Genomic DNA, 21,809 nt, shown 5'->3' with positions numbered 1-21,809 from the left:
CATCTATACTAAGTAAAACACAGTCTCAGGTATCCTGCACATATATTCATTAAACCCAACCCAGTCAGTGTGTGTTACAGCTTTGGAACTGATAAAAATACCAGATAAAAAACAGATTCCTGGTCAGGCACAGTGGCTAACACCTGTAATCCCAGCACTTTGGGAGGCTGGGAAAGGAGAATTGCTTAAACCTAAGAGTTTGAGACTGGCCTAAGCAACAAAATAGGATTCCATCTCTACAAAAAAACTTAAAACAATTAGCTGGCCATGGTGGCGTGTGCCTGTGGTCTCAGCTACACAGGAGGCTAAGGCAGGAAGGGCACTTGAGCCCTGGAGGTTGAAGCTGCAGGGAGCCATTCTTCACAGCTTCGTACTCCACCTTGGGTGACAGAATAAGACCCTGACTCGAAAAACAAAAAAACAAACCAGATTCCCAATGCCCCTATCTAAAACCCTTGGGGCAGGCATGTTTCAGAATTCAGAATTCTAATTGAGAGAAGCAACTTGGCCCCTATACTGTATATGTATCTAATACCCCAAGCAGAGTCTGGGGCAGCAGCCCACAAACAAACATTATCTTGAAGTAAAATATGAATATTCATTACAAAAGAGATAAAGACTATATATAGTCTCATGACAATTCAGAACAAATTTTGCTATTGAACTTTTGATTCTCAGAACTTGTTAGGTTACAAAATTGTGGGCTAACGGTCAGATTACGTTTTGGGCCCAATTGCTCCAAAAAACGAAAAACTTTGTTCAAAATATGCTGAGAACCCACAGTTGAATTTGCTTAAGTCAGTGAGACAAAAACAGCAATCGACAACTATTTACCAATCATGTCCCACCTCCCCTCTTTCCTGGAAATTAAAAGTTAGCATCTACTATGTCAAAGACAAGGACAGAGCACTAGCAAAAATGCTAACAAATAAAAGAAGTTAATTCCTGGCTTTGGGCTTTCAAGGGGTCATGTCAAGGATGACTTGAACTTTATTGTGATTTTTGCCCTGATGACTTTAAGAGTTCACAAAAGACATAATTCCATTGTATCTAATTCTCAATAAATCGTATCTCTCACCACTACTACTGATGGGCACACTGAATTTATTCTAAGATTTGATAAATGTTATTCATGTTATTCTTATTTAAAATTATATGTGATTATATAACAAGTAAAAATGGAACTTACTTATAACTGAACATATCATAAATTTATCTTGAGCCTTTTGTTCAAATTTTTCTTTAGCTTCTTTGGACCACTGCATTGCCCTTTTATATGGTTCAATATAGGCCAGCTTACATTTAATTGCCTGTGTCAGAGACAATTCCACCATTAAGAAAAAAATTCAATTTCTGCCTACTTTTTGGAATTAAAGTTTTATTTAAGTGTGTACAAAACTAATCTTTATGTTTGAATTTAATACATATTAGAAATAAATGATGTGTGGAGGGGTCTGTAAAAGTATAAACACAAATCATTGAAATTAGCAGAGAATTTGGCTAAATGAACTGTTGTACATTCACATACCAGAATAACAAGCATTCATTAAAGTTACTTATGATACATTAATTACTTATACAGGATGATTTATAGTCTGATTCTATAACTGTTGAAAACACAGAAGACTCATCTAGAAGTATATATAACAAAAACCTTGAACAATAATTGAGTGATTCTCCCTTTTGCTCATTTTTTTGGGGTTTTGTTTTTTTGTTTTTTGTTTTTTTTAGATGGAGTGTCGCCCGGTCACCCAGGCTGGAGTGCAGTGGAATGATCTCGACTCACTGCAACCTCTGCTTCTGGGGTTCAAGCAATTCTCCTGCCTCAACCTCCCGAATAGATGGGATTACAGGCACGCAACACCATGCCCAGCTAATTTTTTGTATCTTTTTAGTAGAGGCAGGGTTTCTACTAAACCCCGTTGGCCAGGCTGGTCTTGAACTTCTGACCTTGTGACCCACCTGCCTTGGCCTCCCAAGGTATTGGGATTACAGTCATGAGCCACCAAGCCTGGTCTGCTTATTTGTATTTTAAAGTTTTTTTTCTATAATACTATGATTTCCTAAAATGAAGAACATGACTTAAAAACAACAGAGGGCATATAATTAGAAAATAAGGCCTGTTCTTACCCTTCTTTCAGAATACTACTACTTACCAGAGATAAGCAAAGTTCAGGGCTTTTGGCTTTTTTTTTTTTTTACATATTCTCCCGGGCTTCTCTACTGCAGACACATATATACTTAAGCATAAATGTGATCACAGTGAAAGTACCTCTGAGATAAGCATTTTTACCTTGATATATCATGATTATGACTCTTACCAAATATGATCTCAAAATGATATATTAAAAGCTGCCAACAAGTACTTAAGACACAAATGTACATGGTTAATGTTTTAACATGGTTATTTACCACGATATACATATTACTTCTTCAGCAGTAAGCATAGCAACATTTATCTATAGTCCTTATATCAGAAACTAGACAAAAATGGTAGTTAACATTTCTATGGTGACAATAGCTTCTAAAAATACTTCTGTATTCCACTATGCTAATATTCTAGCTCTGGAATTCATAATAAATAGATTACCTTCTCTGGGGGATTCAGAAACTCATCTTTTATTTTACGGATGTCTTCAATTGTTATTTTTGCAGTATTACCGAAGTCCACATATCTAACTTCAACTTCCCGATGTCCAGGCAATCCTTGAAAAATTATGAAATCAGAAATTACAAACCTAGAAAGCAAACAGAATTATCTAGAAAAATTTAGATTGGTTTATAGTCAACTAGATTAGAATACTTTTAGGTTCAATATACAAACTTAACTACTAATTTTTTTAAATGTAAAAAATATTTCAAATATGTGAACCTCGAAATCATCCATAATGCAAACTTGTAAGAATTAAAAACTAGCATTTTTAAGATATTCAAAGGATATGAATATATGATTTTGGCTATTCAAAGGATAGCCAAAATCGGGGTAACAAAATCATATGGCAGGTGGTATAAAAGTTAATAATTAGGCTTTGAGTCAGACTAACTAGTTAACTCTAGCTCCATCACACTAAAATTCTGTGTGACCTCAAGGAAGCTAATTATTCTCTCTAAGATACTACCCTGAGCAAGTTACTTTTTCTAAACCTCATTACTTCATCTGTAAAATGGGTATACCAGTATAATCTAATTTCATAAGATGTTTTCAGAGGATTTGCCTATTTAAAAAAGCACAAGGTACAAAGTGAGCACTTAATACAGGTTGTTGTTTGTTTGTCAATATAGGTTATCAAACAAGGCAAAAGATTCAACAATCAAACTAAAGATTCATTCATATAACAATATCTGTGAAATTTTGAAAAAATATACTTGGGTCATATTGCAAAAAAACAGGTAGAGACAGACCTCTATGTCAGTCTAGTCTCTACACTTTAAAGAAATCTCTGGAAGTTTCAAACACACGGAAGTTTTAAACAAAGACCTATCACACACTAACCTCTTTGAAAATACTCAAAAATACATGGTTTTCAAATTTAAAGACTAATACCATTTATATCATTTTAATATGGAAAAACGTCCAGTATTCCATGCTCCCTGGCAGAAGTAGAACCAAGTGGCACAGCACTAGCACTCATTCAAGATGACACTTCAAACAACATAGGCTAACTGATCCATGATAATTGAGAAGATATGTTTTATTATAAGGCCAAAAGATGGGGAACCTCTCCGCACTTCCACTGGAATCCCCCAACTAGAAGGACGTTCTCAACTCTACCAATGCCATTAGATTCTTACTCTTCATAAAGTCTCTGAATGGAAATCTATTTTTTTTTTTTGAGACAGAGTTTCACTCCTTACCCAGGCTGGAGTGCAATGGTGCGATCTCAGCTCACCACAACCTCCGCCTCCTGGGTTCAAGCAATTCTCCTGCCTCAGCCTCCCGAGTAGCTGGGACTACAGGCATGCGCCACCATGCCCAGCTAATTTTTGTATTTTTAATAGAGACGGGGTTTCACCTTGTTGACCAGGATGGTCTGATCTCCTGACCTCATGATCTACCCACCTCGGCCTCCCAAAGTGCTGGGATTATAGGCGTGAGCCACCAGGACTGGCCGGATATCTAGTTTTAAACAAATAGATGGATATGGAATGTAATGTAAAGAATGTTACTGTTTTATCCACATTATCACAAGAACAGAGTCAGACTTGGAAGGCCTCAAATTTCCCCATTTATGTTCTCTGAGGAAACTACTGGAAGATGGCTCCACACAGAAAAGGGAATTAAACTGAAGAGGTAAACATGGCATCCAGAAAACAAGGGATCCAATACTGGAGAACAATGACGTGTATGGCCAACCGAAATACATTTCCAGAATAAAAAATGTGTAGGTAAGCCTAGAGGGCAAGTAGACCAACTGGAGAAGATAAAGGGTGTTTTTGGCCACATGTGATGGCTCACACCTGTAATCTCAGTGCTTTGGGAGGCCAAGACAGGAGGATCGTTTGAGCCCATGAGTTTGAACCCATCTCTACAAAAAATAAATTAGCCAGGCATGGTGGCAAGTGCCTGTAGTCCCAGCTACTCTGGTGGCTGAGGTGGGAGGATTGCTTGAGCCCAGGAGGTAGAGGTTCCAGTGAGCCATGATCATGTTCCACTGCACTCTAGCTTATGTGACAGGGCAAGACCATCTTAAAAAGGATGTTTTCATGGTTAAAAAAAAAAAAAAGATCAAACTAACATTTTATCTGAGAAGTCTAATCATGTGGAAAATTGTTTTGAACTATTAAAAATACACTCACAAATGGAAAGAAAATGAAGCAAGTGAAAAGTGAACATAATTATGATTCACACAGAATGTGAATCTAATGAAAATCTGTGATACAACTATAGAAAAAAGAAAAAAGAGGACAAAAAGGCCATGGAGATCCAAAACTTGTCTAACAGAATAACAGGTAATATCTAAAACTGAAGTGTCAGCTTAAGTATTACATATTATTAGAAGAAATAACTCAAGTAAATAACAAAACAGCTTAAAAAAATGAAAAATAATTGCCTTCAAAGAGGGAAGTGGAATGTGTTTTTCAGCATATTTAACTTTTAAATTAGGCAGATAAAAAACAAGCTACTATTCATCCAAGTATCATCTTCAAGGTGGAGTTCAACAGGGCCAGAGAAGGCACAGGAAAATGGGCCAAACAAATCATTCATACATTTCTATTAGCACCCCAAAATTGATGTTAATAGAAATGAAGAAGAAGAAGTAGAATTAGCACCACGGACACTCCATCCTCCCCAAGATGGGCCTTACTGTTCACCAAATAGATATGATTTTCAAGCCAATAATCCTAATTTGAAAAGCAGCTGCAAAGTCCTTAGTGCCATGAAAAATGCCTTTGTTTGATCCAAAGATATTTACCAAACTATACAGTGGTATCTTCATTGCAATAGTTCGAATGCTTTTGTCTCTAAGATTCATGTTGAAACTTAATCCCTATTGCAGTAGTACTTAGGAGGTGACTGAGTCATGAGGGCTCTGCCCTCATAAATGGGATTAGGTGCCCTTATAAAAGGGCTTGGGGAAGGGAGTTTGCCTTTCTTTTTTGCACTTACGGCATCAGAGGACATAGCACCAAGGCACCATTTTGGAAACAGAGACTAAACCCTCAATAAAACAGTGCCTTGATCTTGGACTTTTTAGACTCCAGAACTGAGAAGTTAATTTCTGTTGTTTATTAACTACCCAGTCTGTCGTATTTTATTACAGCAGCACAAACAGACTAAGACATTGATAAGAACCACATTTGAAAATTTTTAGTTAGTTCAAGTCACGAACCACTAACAAAATTAAAATCAATGGTGAAAAATGAAGGATAGAAAGCTCAGGATGAAAGAATAGTTTTGACACAAACAAAACTGGTTACATATTAGGAGTAACTTGTAAAGATCTTACATTACCTTAATAATGGAAAAAACATTTTAAACAGTGTCAAACTAAATTTTTAAAAAATTGCTGGGCACAGTGGCTCACACCTGTAATCTTAGCACTTTGGGAGGCCAAGGCAGGCGGATTATTTGAGATCAGGAGTTCAAGACCAGCCTGACCAACACAGTGAAACCCCGTCTGTACTAAAAATACAAAAAAATTAGCCGAGGGTGGTGGCATGTGCCTGTAATACCAGCTACTCAGGAGAATCTGAGGCAGGAGAATCACTTGAACCTGGGAGGCACAGGTTGCAGTGAGCCAAGATCAAGATCGCGGCATTGCATTCCAGCCGGGGCAACAAGAGTGAAACTCCAACTAAAAAAAAAAAAGAAAGAAAATAAAAACAGAGAAGTAAAAAAAAAATTTTTCTTTTTTGAGACAGAGTATTGCTCTGACACCCAGGCTGGAGTGAGTCTTGGCTCACTGCAACCCCTGCCTCCTGGGTTCAAGTGATTCTCCTGCCTCAGCCTCCCAGGGATTACAGGCATGTGCCACCAAGTCCAGCTAATTTTTTTTTTATTTTTAGTAGAGATGGGGTTTCGCCATGTTGGCCAGTTTGGTCTCAAACTTCTGACCTCAGGTGATCAGCCCGCCTTGACCTCCCAAAGTACTAGGATTACAGGTATGAGCCTGTACCTGGACTTTCACCCTTTCAATAAAAAAAAAAAAAAAAAAAAAAGACACATCTACAAACTAGAAAGCATGTAAAAGGAACAACACAATGGGTTAAACTGGTTATGGTATATCTAATTTCATAAACCACAAAGGCTTAGTCTATGTTCTCTCTTAGCCAATGCTGGAGAATAATAAACTTTACTATTTTTGTTGTTAATACCTCCATTTTCATAAACCTTCTGTCTTCAATCCCATTTTTTATTCTTCCCATTATAAGTTGAATCAATTACTTAAGGAGGATATAGAAAAAGTAGAAAAAAAATATCAAGACAACTAGCAGTTTGGTCAATAATTTCCAGGAAAGAAGAATATATTAAAATTGAAGGGAAACAGACAGAACACAAAGGACTTACCTTTAATTTGTACCTTGACAATCAAAATAGCATGGGACAAACAGTCAACATAAAGCTAGAGTTCACCAGTTTTTGAATAATTAATTTCTGTTGCTTTGTTCTATCTATACTAGTTTTCCAGCAAGATTCCCAATGGTTAAGTCCTAGTCAAGTCAAAACAAAATCTCAGGAGACAGTTTCACCTTTCAGTATTATCACTAGCTTTCTAAAGAGAGATGACAGAGCAAATGGTAAGATCAAATAATATCACTTCCACAACTGAACTGGTACCAACAAATGACATTAGTTTTGAAGTATAACATTTCCTGGTAGAAACAACTAGCATTCTCCTACCGATAACTTTTGCTCGGTACCAAATTCCATCCTCAAATTTAGCTACACAGGCTTGATCTTGAAGTGGACAGAGGATTTCCAGATTTTCTCCATCTTCATTTTTATAGAATTCTTCAATTGTCTTCAATAGAGGTAGAAAATCCATGGCCTCTAGCTAGCAAATAAAGGGATAAAGCACTATTATTTCACAGAAACTTAAAATGTAAATGTTGAATGAATTACAAGCACTGTCATTAAAATTATGAAATATTAAAACCTGAATTGAATATAAATCTACTGTGTTATGTAATTTATTTTACAAAATTTTATTGCAGAACCAGTATAGAAAATTTGTATTGGCATAAAAATAAAGTCACATATATTCTATCAGATAACTTAGTGTGTATCTTCAAGATCTTTTTCGATACATATACATACACTCCCTGTATATTTGTTTTTACCAAAACTAGACTTTACCATACAATCACACATTTTTCTATCATTTCTCACTTTTTCTATTTCAGTAACTGTTCCTACTAGTATATCTAGATCACATTTAGTTTTCCTTAACTGATCCAAACCCATATCCAAACCAAGATTATATATTGCTTCTGATTGTTATCTCCTTAACTTTTATAATCTAGTACAGTCCTCTACATTTTTTTTTTGACAGAGTTTCACTCTTGTTGCCCAGGCTGGAGTGCAACGGTATGATCTAGGCTCACTGCAACCTCCTCCTCCTGGGTTCAAGCAATTATCCTGTCTCAGCCTCCCAAGTAGCTGGGATTACAGACATGCATCACTAAGCCTGGCTAATTTTGTATTTTTAGTAGATACACAGTTTATCCATGTTGGTCAAGCTGGTCTTGAACTCCCAGCCTCAGGTGATCTGCCCACTTCAGCCTCCCAAAGTGCTGAGATTACAGGTGTAAGCCACTGCGCCCAGCACAGTCCTCTACTTTTAATGAACATGTCTTATTGAAGACAACCAGCTTATTTCTCTACAGAATGCCCCACATCTTATGGATTTATGTGGTTATATCCTCATGCTGTTATTTAGCTTATTTCTCCACTGAGTAAGGTCTAGCTGCTGCAGTTTCCAAAGGCTGAGTTATTCCTAATGGTTTGATGGATCCAAGGCAAATTTTTTTGGTAGACTGTGTCATAGGTGGTTTTTTTTCCCACCCAGATTGCAATACTTCAAGCCCTAGTACTTAATGACTATTAATATGCTAAATTCATCCACCGATTGTAGTGATGATCCTGACCCCTCTCAGTGTGTAGTTCTGTTTATGCCCTTGTAATAACTAAGTCTCCAGAATTTATGTGGTGTTACTTTGGCATTATATGAATATCCAGTTTCTAATCAACCATCCATCTTAATGTGAATTGATAATGCTTCCTTAAATCAATAATAATTCAGTAGGGTTTACGTAATGACTGCATTCTTTAGTAACACAGAGCTTTCTCTTACTAAATGGTGCTATCTGGTATAATTAAAAAAAATAGTTTCTAAAGTTTCCTAAGCTACTAAAAAAAAAAAAAATCAAGGATTACACTTTATTTCTCCAAATACCAATTCTGAATGTTAAAAAATATTTTGAAATCCATCTCAATGGGAAAAATGAGTTTTTTCTCTTGTGAATAACGCAAGTGAAAATTTTCTGAATTTCTATCTTTTCTTGTTATTTCATTTAAATTACTTTAAAACTACTTTTCTTTTAACTTTCATTTCTAAGTAGATACTATGCAAATTCGTCCATTAACAGGTAAGTAAACCAGAATGAACATTTAAAAATTCAGCAGAGGAATGACACCAACAAAACAGCAGATTAGGAAGCTTCAAGTTCTTGATCCAACACAGAAATGTTGATAAAATGAGAAAGTGTCTGAACCAACTTCATTAGATAAGATCTCTAGAAAGCAATCCAAAGTTTATAGTAACCTAGAAGCTTAATGAAGTAAAAGCAGTTTTCTAAATGGCAGGAAAGCTTTGTGGCATTTTTACTCACCTTCATCCTACCCTCTCCCCCAGAATGACAATGGTCCTGGTCTTAAGCAGTGGTAGTCCAGTTTTCAGTTCCCTCCCTTGAACCAGAGTTTATATGCAAAGTACGGTGCAGAGCAGCACTTATATGCAAATTACTGTGTATATGTATCCTAAGTCTGGGAGATACAGGCAAGACTAATGCAAAGAGCTAGTTTCTGTTTCATGTAACTTGAAACACAGGCTGAAAGAATTGCAGGGACCATCTGTAAAAATGGCAAAGGGGACTATAAGCCCAGCTGCTTGGAAGAAAAGTTTATGAGTGGAAAAATACAATAGACCATCTAAGGCCAGGAGGAGAATCTGGGGTGAGAATCTTTATGAAATTAGAACATTCAAAAGCAGTCATATATATGATAGCATTTAGAAAGCCAGATGTCTACCCTGACAAGATACATGCTCATAAAAGAAATGAAAAGACCTTAAACTTTGATCTCAGGCTGATACCTAGCCTCAGCATTTCTAAATGGTGAAGTGTTCCACCAGAGAGCTAATCTGCAAAGTCTAGGAAAGATGGTACCTTTCTCTTTCTCTCAGTGTCTCTTGTTTGCTTCAGTTCCTGACATTCAAGGAATTCTGTCAATCATTAGCTGAGCACAAGCCAAAGAAACAAGAGACTTTAGTCATCATATATGACAAGGAATGGTCTTTAAAAAAGTTTGGAAAAGTACCAAAGCAAATGAACTACTACAGCCTTTAAAACAACACTTTTAAGCCCAAACAGGGGCTATGGGTGTTCATCATCTCTATTACCTGCCTTACAAAAAATTCTACGAGTTCTTCAAGTTAAAATGAAAGGACATTAACATGAAAACATATGAAAATACGAAACTAACTGTAAAGATATACACAAAGTATCAAGGATTCCTGAAGTAAGCAGTAATCTGAAATGGGACCAAACAGGGCTTACAGGTACTGACTGATATCAGAAGTTTCTGTGTCACCGCATGAGGGACCTGTCATTTCCTTTTATATTCGTGATCCTTTAGGTTTCATTTCATATAGATATAGGAGTTAAAAAGAAATTACTGAAGCCAGGTGCACTGGCTCTCATCTAAAATCCCATCACTTTGGGAGGCTGAGGCAGGCAGATCACCTGAGTTCAGGAATTCGAGACCAGCCTGGCTAACATGGTGAAACTGCACTTCTACTAAAAATACAAAATTAGCCACGTGTGGTGACACACACATGTAATTCCAGCTATTTGGGAGGCTGAGGTAGGAGAATTGCTTGAACCTGGGAGGTGGAGGCTGCAGTGAGCCAAGATCAGGCCAACCTGGGAGGTGGAGGTTGCAGTGAGCCAAGATCAGGCCACTGCACTCCAGCCTGGGTGACAGAGTGAGATTTCATGTCAAAAAAAAAAAAAAGAAATTACTTAGCGAGAGTACAGGAAGGAGTTCTCGGCAAGGATTTCCTTTTTAGTGCAAAGCAGCCTCAAAATCATTTTCTAACAAAGAGTAGCCTGTAAAACTGAGCTGCAAACATATATAAGGGCAATTGTGCCAATCCTGTTCAAAATGGCGGCTCCATCCTCCCTTCACACATACAGTAAGAAGCAGACAAGATGGTGTCAGTCAAGTGGAAAGCCCAACTGGGTAAGATTAGGGTGGGGTGGTCAGCCTTTCCAGAATGCTATATAAACATCATACCTGAATGAACCAATCTGTGGGCCCTACAAATCAGACGCCATCTCTTCGAGCCTCCCAATAAAATCTGGCACATCTACTGCCAGCTAGTCTTTCACTTTCACTAAAGAGAGAGCTGTTCTCCTTTCTCTTTATTCTGACTATTAAACCTCCGCTCCAAACTCCTCGTGTGCGTCCATGTCCTAAACTCTCTTGGCGAGAGATGATGAACCTGGGTTACCCCAGACAACGAAGTCACTTCAATATTTTCTGTAATATCTTTTATAAAGAAAATGGAGATGTGCAACCAGAAAAAAACCTCAAATCAAAAATACTCAACAGTCTTAAATATGTTAAAAGGACTAAGAAAAAACAAAGAGCTAAAGAAAATTAGGAAAATCATATAGGAATAAAATGAGAATATCAACAAGAGATACAAATTATAAAAAGGAAATTATGGAGCTCAAAAGTACAATAACTAAGGAGAAAAAATCAAATAGAGCATTTCAAAAGCAGCACTGAGTGGAAAGAAAAAAAATAATCAGTGAATCTGAAGATAAGAAAATTTAAATATCAAGTCTGAGAAGCAGAAAGAAAAAAGAATGGAGAGAAGTGAACAGAGCCTAAGGGACCTCAAATGCACCAACGTGGACATGATGGAAGTCACAGGAGGAGGAGAAAGAAAAGGGGGCAAAAAATTACTTTTAAAAATGACAGAAAATGTCTAAATAAGTCTAATGTTAGAGGTTGATTTGTATCTTCCCCCAAAGATATGTTGGGGAGCTATAATCTCCAGTATCTCAAATATGACCTTATTTGGATATAAGGTCTTTATAATCATATTAAAATGAGGTCATTAGGACGGGTCCTAAATCAATATGATTAATGTCTTTATAAAAACAGCAAAATTTGGGTACCGAGATAAATATACAAGAACTCCATGTGAAGATGAAGGGAAAGATCAGGGTGATGCAGCAAGGGTCAAGGTGCACAAAAGATTGCTAGCAAACCGCCAAAATCTAGAGGAGACAGATGAAATGAATTTTCCCTCACAGACCTCAGAAGAAATCAACCTTTCTGACAAACTGATCTCAGACTTCTAGACTCCAAAACTGTTGACAATAAATTCTGTTGTTTAAGCTACCCAATTAATAGTAATTTGTTACAGCAGCTCCAGGGAACTAAGACAGTATTACACTCCAAATAGGATAAACCCAAGGAGTCATATGCCAAGACACATTATAATCAAATTCTTAAAAAGACAAAGCCAAAGAGAAAATCTGGAAAGCAGCAAGAGAGAAGCAACATGTCATATACAAACAGACTCAGTAAGATTACTCATATTAGAAATCTTGGAGGCCAGGCCGAGTGCAGTGGCTTAAGACTGTAATCCCAGCACTCTGGCAGGCCGAGGCAAGTGGTTCACTTGAGGTTAGGAGCTCAAGACCCCCCTGGCCAACATAGCCAAACCCCGTCTCTACTGAAAATACAAAAATTAGCCAGGCATGGTGGCGGATGCCAGTAATCCCAGATACTTGGAAGGCTGAAGCAGAAGAATTGCTTAAACCTGGGAGGCAGAGGTTGCAATGAGCCAAGATCATACCACTGTACTCCAGCCCGGGTGACAGAGCAAAACTCTGTCTCAAAAAAAAAAAAGAGGCAGAGCATGGTGACTCACACCTATAATTCCAGCACTCTGGGAGGCCAAAGCGGGTGGATCACCTGAGGTCAAGAGTTCTACATCAGCCTAGTCAACATGGTGTACTAAAAATAGAAAAATTAGCCAGACATGGTAGTCCCAAGATCAGGTCACTGCACTCCAGCCTAGGCAACAGAGCAAGACTCTTTCTCAAAAAAAAAGAATCTTGGAGGCCAGAAGGAAATGAGATTATATATATATATATAATCATTATATATGTAATTATATATAATCATATATATAAATAATTACATATATAATCATTTATATACAATTACATATATATAATGAATGATTATATATATAATTATATATATATATAATCATTATATACAGATATACAGTATTATTCAGCCTTAAAATAAGAAATGCTATCAATGCTTACAACATGGACGAATCTTTAGGACATTATTATAAGTAAAATAAGTCAGTCACAGAAAGACAAATGCTTTATGAGTCCACTTATACAAGGTATCTAACACAGTAAAACTCATAAAAATAAAAAAGTAATACTGTGGTGGTCAGAGGTTGGAAACAGGGAGAAATGTGTTGTTGTTCAATGTGTCTAATTTTAGTTTTGCAAGGTGAAAATGTTGTAGAAATCTGCATGGTAATATGAATATAGTTAACATTACTGAAGTTACAGTAAAAAAATGGTTAAGACAATAAATTTTATGTGTTTTCATCACAATTACAAGAGATTTTGAAAAGTGTATCATACTAAAAAGACAGCAACTAAACACAAAAGAGGGCTCTAATGGAGGAAAGAAGGAATGAAAAACTGGTAAGATACAGAAAACGGTAAATGGCAGAAGTCCTTCCTTATCAGTAATTACTTTAAATGTAAATAGATTAAATTCTCCAATTAAAATACAAAGATTGGCAGAATGAATTTAAAAAAACATGATCCAACTATATGCTGTCCACAAAAGACACACTTCATACCTTATGCCATATACAGGTTGAAAGTCAAAGGATCGAAAAAAATATTCCATGCAAATAGTAATCAAAGAGATCTGAGATGGCTTTACTAGTATCAGGCGAAACAGGCGTTAAATAAAAGAATTCTTACAAGAGGGAAAGGACATTATAAAGGCAAATTCACCAATAAGATATAACAATTAATTACAAGTAGTTACGCAGTACACATCACAAACTCCAAATATATGAAGCAAACATTGACAGAACTGAAGGAAAAAATAGTTCATAATAAAAGAAGACTTTAATATTCCACTTTCAATAGTAGATAAAACATCCAGACAGAAGATCAATAAGGAAACAGAACACTTGAACAATAATGTAAACCAACAGTTCCCAACAGACACACAAAACACTCTAGCCAACAGTAAAATATACCTTTTTTCCCCCAAAAGGCCACTTAGAACCTTCTCAGAATAGACCATATGTTGGGCCATAAAAAAGTCTTAATAAATTTCAAAAAACTGAAATCATAAAATGTTATTTGTCTCTATGACAACAGAAGGAAACTGGAAATCAAAAACCAGAAAAACTGCAAGATTCAAACATGTAGAAATTAAACACCACAAATGACCAACAGGTCAAAGAAAAAATCATAAGAGAAATTAGAAAATGCCTCAAGACGAATGAAAATGAAAACACAACATACCAAACTTATGCAACAAAACAGTGACAAGAGAAAAATTTATAGCTATACACACATACAATTTTAAAACATTGCAAATTAGGAACCTAGCTATATACCATAAGACAACAGAAAAAGAAAAAAATACCCAAAGGTAGCAGAAGGAAAGATAATAAAGATTAGAGCAGAAATAAATAGGACAGGATAAAGAAACAGAACATAAATAAAGCCAAAAGTTGATTATCTGAAAAGATCAGCAAAACTGACAAATCTTTAGCTAGAATAACTAGGAAAAAAAAAGAAGTCTCAAGTTAATAAAATCAGAAATAAAGGTGGAGACAGCACTACCAATTTTAAAAAATAATTTTAAAAAATTTTTTTTGAGATGAATGCTCCTTCACTCAGGCTGGAGTACAGTGGCATGACCTCAGCTCACTGTAACCTCTGCCTCCCAGGTTCAAGTGAGGGACTACTCAGCCCTCACCCTCCCAAGTAGCTGGGACTACAGGTGCCTACCACCACACCTGGCTAATTTTTTTATTTTTAGTAGAGATGGGGTTTCTCCATGTGGCCAGGCTGGTCTCAAACTCCTGACCTCAGGTGGTCTGCCTTCCTCAGCCTCCCAAAGTGCTGGGATTACAGGTGTGAGCCACCACGCCTGGCCAAAAAATAAAAATTATAAGAGATTATTCTGAACAACTGTATGCCAACAAACTGGATAACCTACAAAAAATGGACAAATTCCTAGAAATACACAACCATCCAAAACTGAATCATGAATTTGAAAATCCAAGTAGACTTACAACTAGTAAAGAGGTTCAAACAAAATTCAAAACCCTCCTAACAATGAAAAGCCTGGACCAGATAGTTTCACTGCATATTCTACCAAAAATTTAAAGAATTAACACCATTACATCTCCAGCTCCTCCAAAAGAAAAGATGGAGGAATACTAACTCTTAGAGGCAGCATTACCCTGATAACAAAGCCGTATGAAGACACTAAAATTACAGATCAATATCCCTTATCAATACTGATGCAAAAATCCTCAACAAAATACTAATAAAACAAATTCAGCATATTAAAAGATTTTTTCTTCTAACTTGGTCTTCAGGTCTCTCTCTGGAGAGTGGCCATGAACTCTAGCCCTGCCCTGACAAGGCTCTAGAGGTGGTGGTCACTGATGTTTACAGTAAATCCAAAGAGGATACTTCTTTATCTTTGTGAATGGGCCAATAACTTGTTGTCTGACCTGTGACCAAGTGTCCGTCTCATAGGAAACCCATTTATATTAGCAGATGCCCTTGTGTTTCTTTTTATTTTTTTGAGATGGAGTCTCACTCTGTCCCCAAGACTGTAGTGCAGTGGTGCAATCTTGGCTCACTGCAACCTCTGCCTCCTGCGTTCAAGCGATTCTTCTGCCTCAGCCTCCCAAGTAGCTGGGCCTGCAGGCGTGTGCCACCACACCCAACTAATTTTTTTATTTTTGGTAGAGACAAGGTTTCACCATATTGGCCAGGCTGGTCTCGAACTCCTGACCTCGTGATCTACCCACCTCAGCATCCCAAAGTGCTGAGATTACAGGCATGAGCCACCATGCCCGGGCCCCTTGGGTTTCTTGTCTGACTCGTGTCCAGTTTATTCCTACCAAGATTGTCACTCTCTAGGAGAGCACTGATCAGTAGGAAAGTTAGGTTTGTGTGTGTTAGTGAGGTGAGACACAGAGACAGCAAAACACATGAAATAAAAGAAACATTTTGTTAATCACAGATAAAAGTGAATCTGTGGGACTCTGCCTTTATTAAGGTCTACAGGCATTATCTCTTAAGGCTTTCCAGCAGGGGTTTTGAAATGGCTAATTTACAGAAAACATATGCAAAGGCGGGAATTTATTTGCATGACTCTGGTGTTGACTCATTTTACTGTGGCAAGCAGCTGTGGGATACGCTGGGTCAGTCAGTGAGACGTAGAACAAGTAACCCACACTGCAAAGAGCCACATGGGGATGGAAAGTTTTAACTAAGTCAAAGGTGATATGGCATGACTGGGGTTCAGACAACTTATGCAGGCCTAAAAATGGATGCCAAGGCAACAACGATGTTAAACAAATTTATGACAAGAATATTATACATCTTTATATAGTGTGATTTATTTCTAAAATGCAAGGATAGTGATATGAAAATCAATGCAGCAGGTGCAGTGGGGCTCACACCTGTACTCCCAGCAATCTGGGAAGCTGAGGTGAGAGGATCACTTCAGCTCAGGAGCCTGAGACCAGCCTGTTTAACATAGCGAGACCTCATCTCTACAAAACTAAAAAAAATTAGCCTGGTGTGGTGGTGTGCACCTTTGGTCCCAGTAACTCAAAGAGCTGAGGTAAAAGGACTGCTTGAGCCTAGGAGGCAAGGTTGCTGTGAGCTGAGATTATGCCACTGCATTCCAACATGGGAAACTGAGAGAGACCTTCTCTCAAAACAAGCAAGCAAACAAAACAAAATCCACAATCAACGTAATATACCATACTGAGAGGATGAAGAAAGAAAGACCAAAACATGATCATCTCAATTGTTACAAAAAAAATTTGAAAAATTGAACACACTCTCATGATAAAAACTCTCACTAAACAAAGAACAGAAGAAAACTTAACACAGTAAAGGACATTTGGGAAAAATCCACAGATATCATACTCAATGGTCAAAGAAATGCTTTTCCCCTAAGACAGGAATAAGAAAAGAAAGCCTGCTTTTTCATCTTATATTAAACATGACACTGGAAATCCTAGCCAGAGGCATTAGGCAAGAAAAAGACAAAAGGCATCCAAATCAGGAAGGAAAAAGGAAAAGTATCTCTGTTCATGGATAATATGATCTTCTATGTAAGAAAATCTCCTAAATTACACATGCGCGCGTGCGCGCGCACACACACACACACACACATACACACACACACACACACCAGTTAGGGCTACCAAATTAATTCAGCAAAGTTGCTAGACACAAAATTCACATGTAAAAATCAGTTGTGTTTTAATACATCAGCAAATGAGCAAATTGAAGAGGAAATTTAAAAAGCAATTCTATTTACAACAGCATCTAAAAGAAGAATTAGAAATAAACTTGACCAAAGAGGCCAATAACTGATATGCTAAAAACCACACAAACTGCTGAAAGATATTAACTAAGATCTAAATAAATGAAAAAAAATCCGGTGTTCATGGATATGAAGACTTAAAATTAAGATGTCAATTCTATCCAAAGTGATCTACAAGTCAATGTAACCCCTATTAAAACCCCAACGACGTTTCTCTGTTCATGGATGACACGATCTTATACGTAAGAAAATGCCCCAAAGTTACACACATACACTCTCACTCATTAGAACAGATTAATTCAGCAAAGTTGCTAGACACAAAATAAACATGTAAAAAATCAGTGTGTTTCAATATATTAGCAAATGATAATATTACACTCAATATCATACTGTTATTTCTTGGAGAAACAGAATAACCCATCCTAAAAGTCACATGGAATCTTAAGAGACCCTGAACAGTCAAAACAATCTTGAAAAAGAACAAAGTTGGAAGACTCACACGTTTTGATGTCAAAAGTTACAACAAAGGTACAGTAATCAAAATCCTGTGGTAGAAATAAGGACAGATACACACACAAATGGAATAAAACAGAAAGCCCAGAAATAAACTTTTATTTTTAACAAGGGTGCCAAGACCATTCAATGAAGGACAGTCTTTTCAACATATAGTGCTGAGAAAACTGGATATCCAATTCAAAAGAATGAAGCTGGACCCTTACCTTATACCATGTACAAAAATTAAGTTAAAATGAATCAAAGATTTAAACCTAAGAACTAAACCTATAAAACTCTTAGAAGAAAGCATAGGAAAGAAGCATCATGATGTTAGATTTGGTAACGATAATCTTGGATATGACACCAAAACCACAAGCAACAGAAGAAATAATAAACTGGTTTTCATAAAATTAAAAACTTTTGTGCAACAAAGGATCACTATCAAGAAAATGGGACACAATCCACAAAATGGGAGAAAATACAGCCAGCCTTGGAACGAGTTTGATCTGAACAATTCCAATTATGTGCGAATTTCTTTTCACCTCTGCCAGCCCTGACCGGAAACAGCAAAGAGACAAGACCAACTCCTCTTCTTCTTCAGCCTATTCAACAGGAAGGTGACTGGAGTGAAGACTTGTATAAAGATCCATGTTCAGTTAACAAATAGTAAATATATTTTCTCCTCATGATTTTTAATAACACTTCCCTTTCTCTAGCTTACTTTAAGAATATGGTATCTGATACATATACAAAATATATGTTAGCTAACTGTTTATATATTATTAAGTCTTCTAATCAATAGTAGGTTATTAATAGTTAAGTTTTGTGGAAGTCAAAAGTTAAACGCACATGAGTGTGGAGACTCATGCCTGTAATCTCAGCACTTTGGGAGGCTGAGGGAGGAGGAGTATTTAAGACCAGGAGTTCAAAACCAACCTGGCCAATATAGCAAGACCCTGTCTCTCCAAAAATTAAAAAAAAAAAATAGCCAGGTGTGGTGCATTCCTGTAGTCTTAGCTACGCGGGAGGCTGAGCTAGAACACCACTTCAGTCCAGGAGTTCTAGGCTGCAGTAAGTTTTATGATCTTGCCACTGCACTCCAGCCTAGGCAACACTGCTGGACCTTGTCTCAAAATAAATAAATTAATTAAAGTTACACACAGATTTTTGACTGTACAGGGCTTGGTATCCATCACTGCTGTGGTGGTCAAGAATCAACTGTATTTGTAAGTCATATATCTTGTAAGAATTTAATGTCTAGTTTTTATATAAAAACTCCTACAATCCAACAATAAAATAAACAACCCAATTAAAAAAATGGACAAAGGGCTGGGCATGGTGGATCCTGCTTGTAACGTCAGCACTGTTGGAGGCCAAGGTGCGAGGATCACTTTAGCCCAGGAGTTCAAGGCCAGCCTGGGTTACCTACCCAGACCCTGTGTCTACAATATAATAATTTGGCAGGCATGGTGGCGTGTGCCTGTAGTACTAGCAACATGGGAGGCTGAGGCTACAGGATCCCTTGAGGCTAGGAGAGTGAGGCTCCAGTGAGCTTTTAATCATGCCACTACATTCTAGCCTGGGGAACAGAGTAAAACCCTGTGTTTAAAAAATAAAAAATGATTTTTAAAAGTTTAAAAAAAATTTTTTTAATAAATGGATAAATGACTGGAATGGCTATTTCTTCAAAGATACACAAATGGCTAATAAATAAGGACATGTAAAGATGTTCGGTATCACCAGCTGTTAGGGAAATGCAGATCAAAATCACAAAGTGAAACCACTTCACACGTATTAAGAATGCTATTATTCAAAAGAAGACATTTATGAGGACAACAAACATATGAAAAAAAGCTCATCATCACTGGTCTTTAGAGAAATGCAAATCAAAACCACAATGATCGGTCATTGGAGAAAAACAAATAAAAAACATAATGGCAGTCATTAAAAGGTGAGGAAAAAACAGATGCTAGAGAAGATGTGGTAAAAATAGGAATGCTTTTACACTGTTTGTGGGAGTGTAAATTAGTTCAATCTTTGTGGAAGACAGTGTGGCAATTCCTCAAGGATCTAGAACCAGAAATACCATTTGACCCAGCAATCCTATTACTAAGTACATATCCAAAGGATTATAAATCATTCCACCATAAAGACACATGCACACACGTTTACTGCAGTACTATTCACAATAGCAAAGACTTAGAACTAACCCAAATGCCCATGAATGATAGACTGGATAAAGAAAATGCAGCATATATACACCATGGAATACTAGGCAGCCATAAAAAAGGATGAGTTCATGTCATTTGCAGGGACATGGACGAAGCTAGAAACCATCACTCTCAGCAAAGTGATACAAGAACAGAAAACCAAACATGGCATATTCTTACTCCTTAGTGGGAGTTGAACAATGAGAACACATGGACACAGAGAGGGGAACACTACACACCAGGGCCTGACAGGGGGTGGGGCCTAGGGGAGGGATAGCATTAGGAGAAATACCTAATGTAGATGGCTGCAGCAAACCACCATGCCACATGTATACCTATGTAACAAACCCGCACGTTCTGCACATGTATCCCAGAACTTAAAGTATAATAATTTTTTAAAAGAATGCTATTATTAAAAAAAGAAAAGAAAACAAGTGTTCATGAGGATGTGGAGAAATTGGAACCTTGTGCATTGTTGGTAGGAATGTAAAACTGCAGCTACTGTGGGAAACAGTTTGGCAGTTCCCCAAAAAGCTAAACATAAAATTACCATATAATCCAGCAATCACTCCTAGGTATAATACATATCAGAGGAACTGAAAGCAGAGACCCAAATGGATATGATACTTTTATGCCAGTGTTCATAGCAGCATTATTCACATGGGCCAAAAGGTGAAAACAATCCAAATGGCCAGCAATAGATGAATGGATAAACAAAATGTAGTATATCCATACACGGAATATTATTCAGCCATATAAAGGAATAAAATTCTGACACATTCTAGATAATAGATGAACCTTGAAAACATTAAGTTGAAGTGAAAGAAGCAGGATACAAAAGGAAACATTGTGTATGATTTCACTTAGGAGGACCTAGAATAGGCAAATTCATAGAGAGTAGAACAGAAGTCATCAGGGACTAGGGGAGAAGAAATTGTATGTGATTGTTTAATAGGTACAGGGCTTTTGTTTGAGATACATAAAAAGCTCTGGAAATGGATACACAACAATTAATGTCCTTAATAGTACCTAATGGTATACCAAACTATTAGAAACTATAAAATTATATTATGTATATTTTACCATAAAAGACACTGTAAAAAAATCAACAAAAGAAATAAATGCAAATCCTTAGAGATAAGCAGCTTCCACAACTCATTTGAGAAACCACTACAGAGTGATACAGTGCTTGAGATGACAGGTTCTGAAGCTGCACAACCTAGGTCAATCCTGGCTCTACCTTTTCAGAGCTGTGTGACCTTAGGCAAGATGCTTCATCTCTGTGGTTAGGGTCTCCAGACATTTAAATGGAGACAACAGTGTCTTTCTCACTGGATTGTTGTGAAGATTAATGAGTTAATTCACTTAAAGTCTTAAGGGCCTTATGAAGAGTTAAATCATATAAAGCAACCAGAAGTCAGTAAGGATGAACTATTATTGTTACTATCTAAACACATCAGTCATACATCCAAATTTCAATACAAAATACCTTTAATCTGTGTCTATTTTGGTGTTCAAATTCAAAAAACACGTAGTAATGATCAGTAAATTTTCAGATGTACAGGTTAGAAAAAAGTTTATTATTATATTTCTCTCTTTTTGAGACAGAGTCTCACTCTGTCGCACAGGCTGGAGTGCAGTGGTGCAATCTCGGTTCACTGAAGCCTTTGCCTCCTGGGTTCAAGCAATTCTCCTGCCTCAGCCTCACATGTAGCTGGGAC

At 37.0% G+C, this 21,809-nt stretch overlaps 1 protein-coding gene across 11 annotated transcripts in view; it reads right to left on the bottom strand.

The window, feature by feature from the left end:
- The window catches only part of RNF17 (ring finger protein 17), a 157,988-nt gene that overhangs the window by 45,804 nt on the left and 90,375 nt on the right, over window positions 1-21,809 (bottom strand). For all 11 annotated transcript variants that reach the window (XM_078375187.1, XM_078375188.1, XM_078375192.1 and 8 more), the window contains 3 exons: window positions 7,343-7,496; window positions 2,591-2,706; window positions 1,190-1,310 (listed from right to left, as the gene is read on the bottom strand). In XM_078375187.1, the coding sequence (XP_078231313.1) occupies window positions 1,190-1,310; window positions 2,591-2,706; window positions 7,343-7,496 (391 nt within the window). The remainder of the gene's footprint in view (window positions 1-1,189; window positions 1,311-2,590; window positions 2,707-7,342; window positions 7,497-21,809) is intronic.

The sequence above is a fragment of the Callithrix jacchus genome, chromosome 5 (assembly GCF_049354715.1).
Source record: "Callithrix jacchus isolate 240 chromosome 5, calJac240_pri, whole genome shotgun sequence".
NCBI lineage: Eukaryota > Metazoa > Chordata > Mammalia > Primates > Cebidae > Callithrix > Callithrix jacchus.
This window is presented reverse-complemented; position numbering and strand designations above follow the sequence as displayed.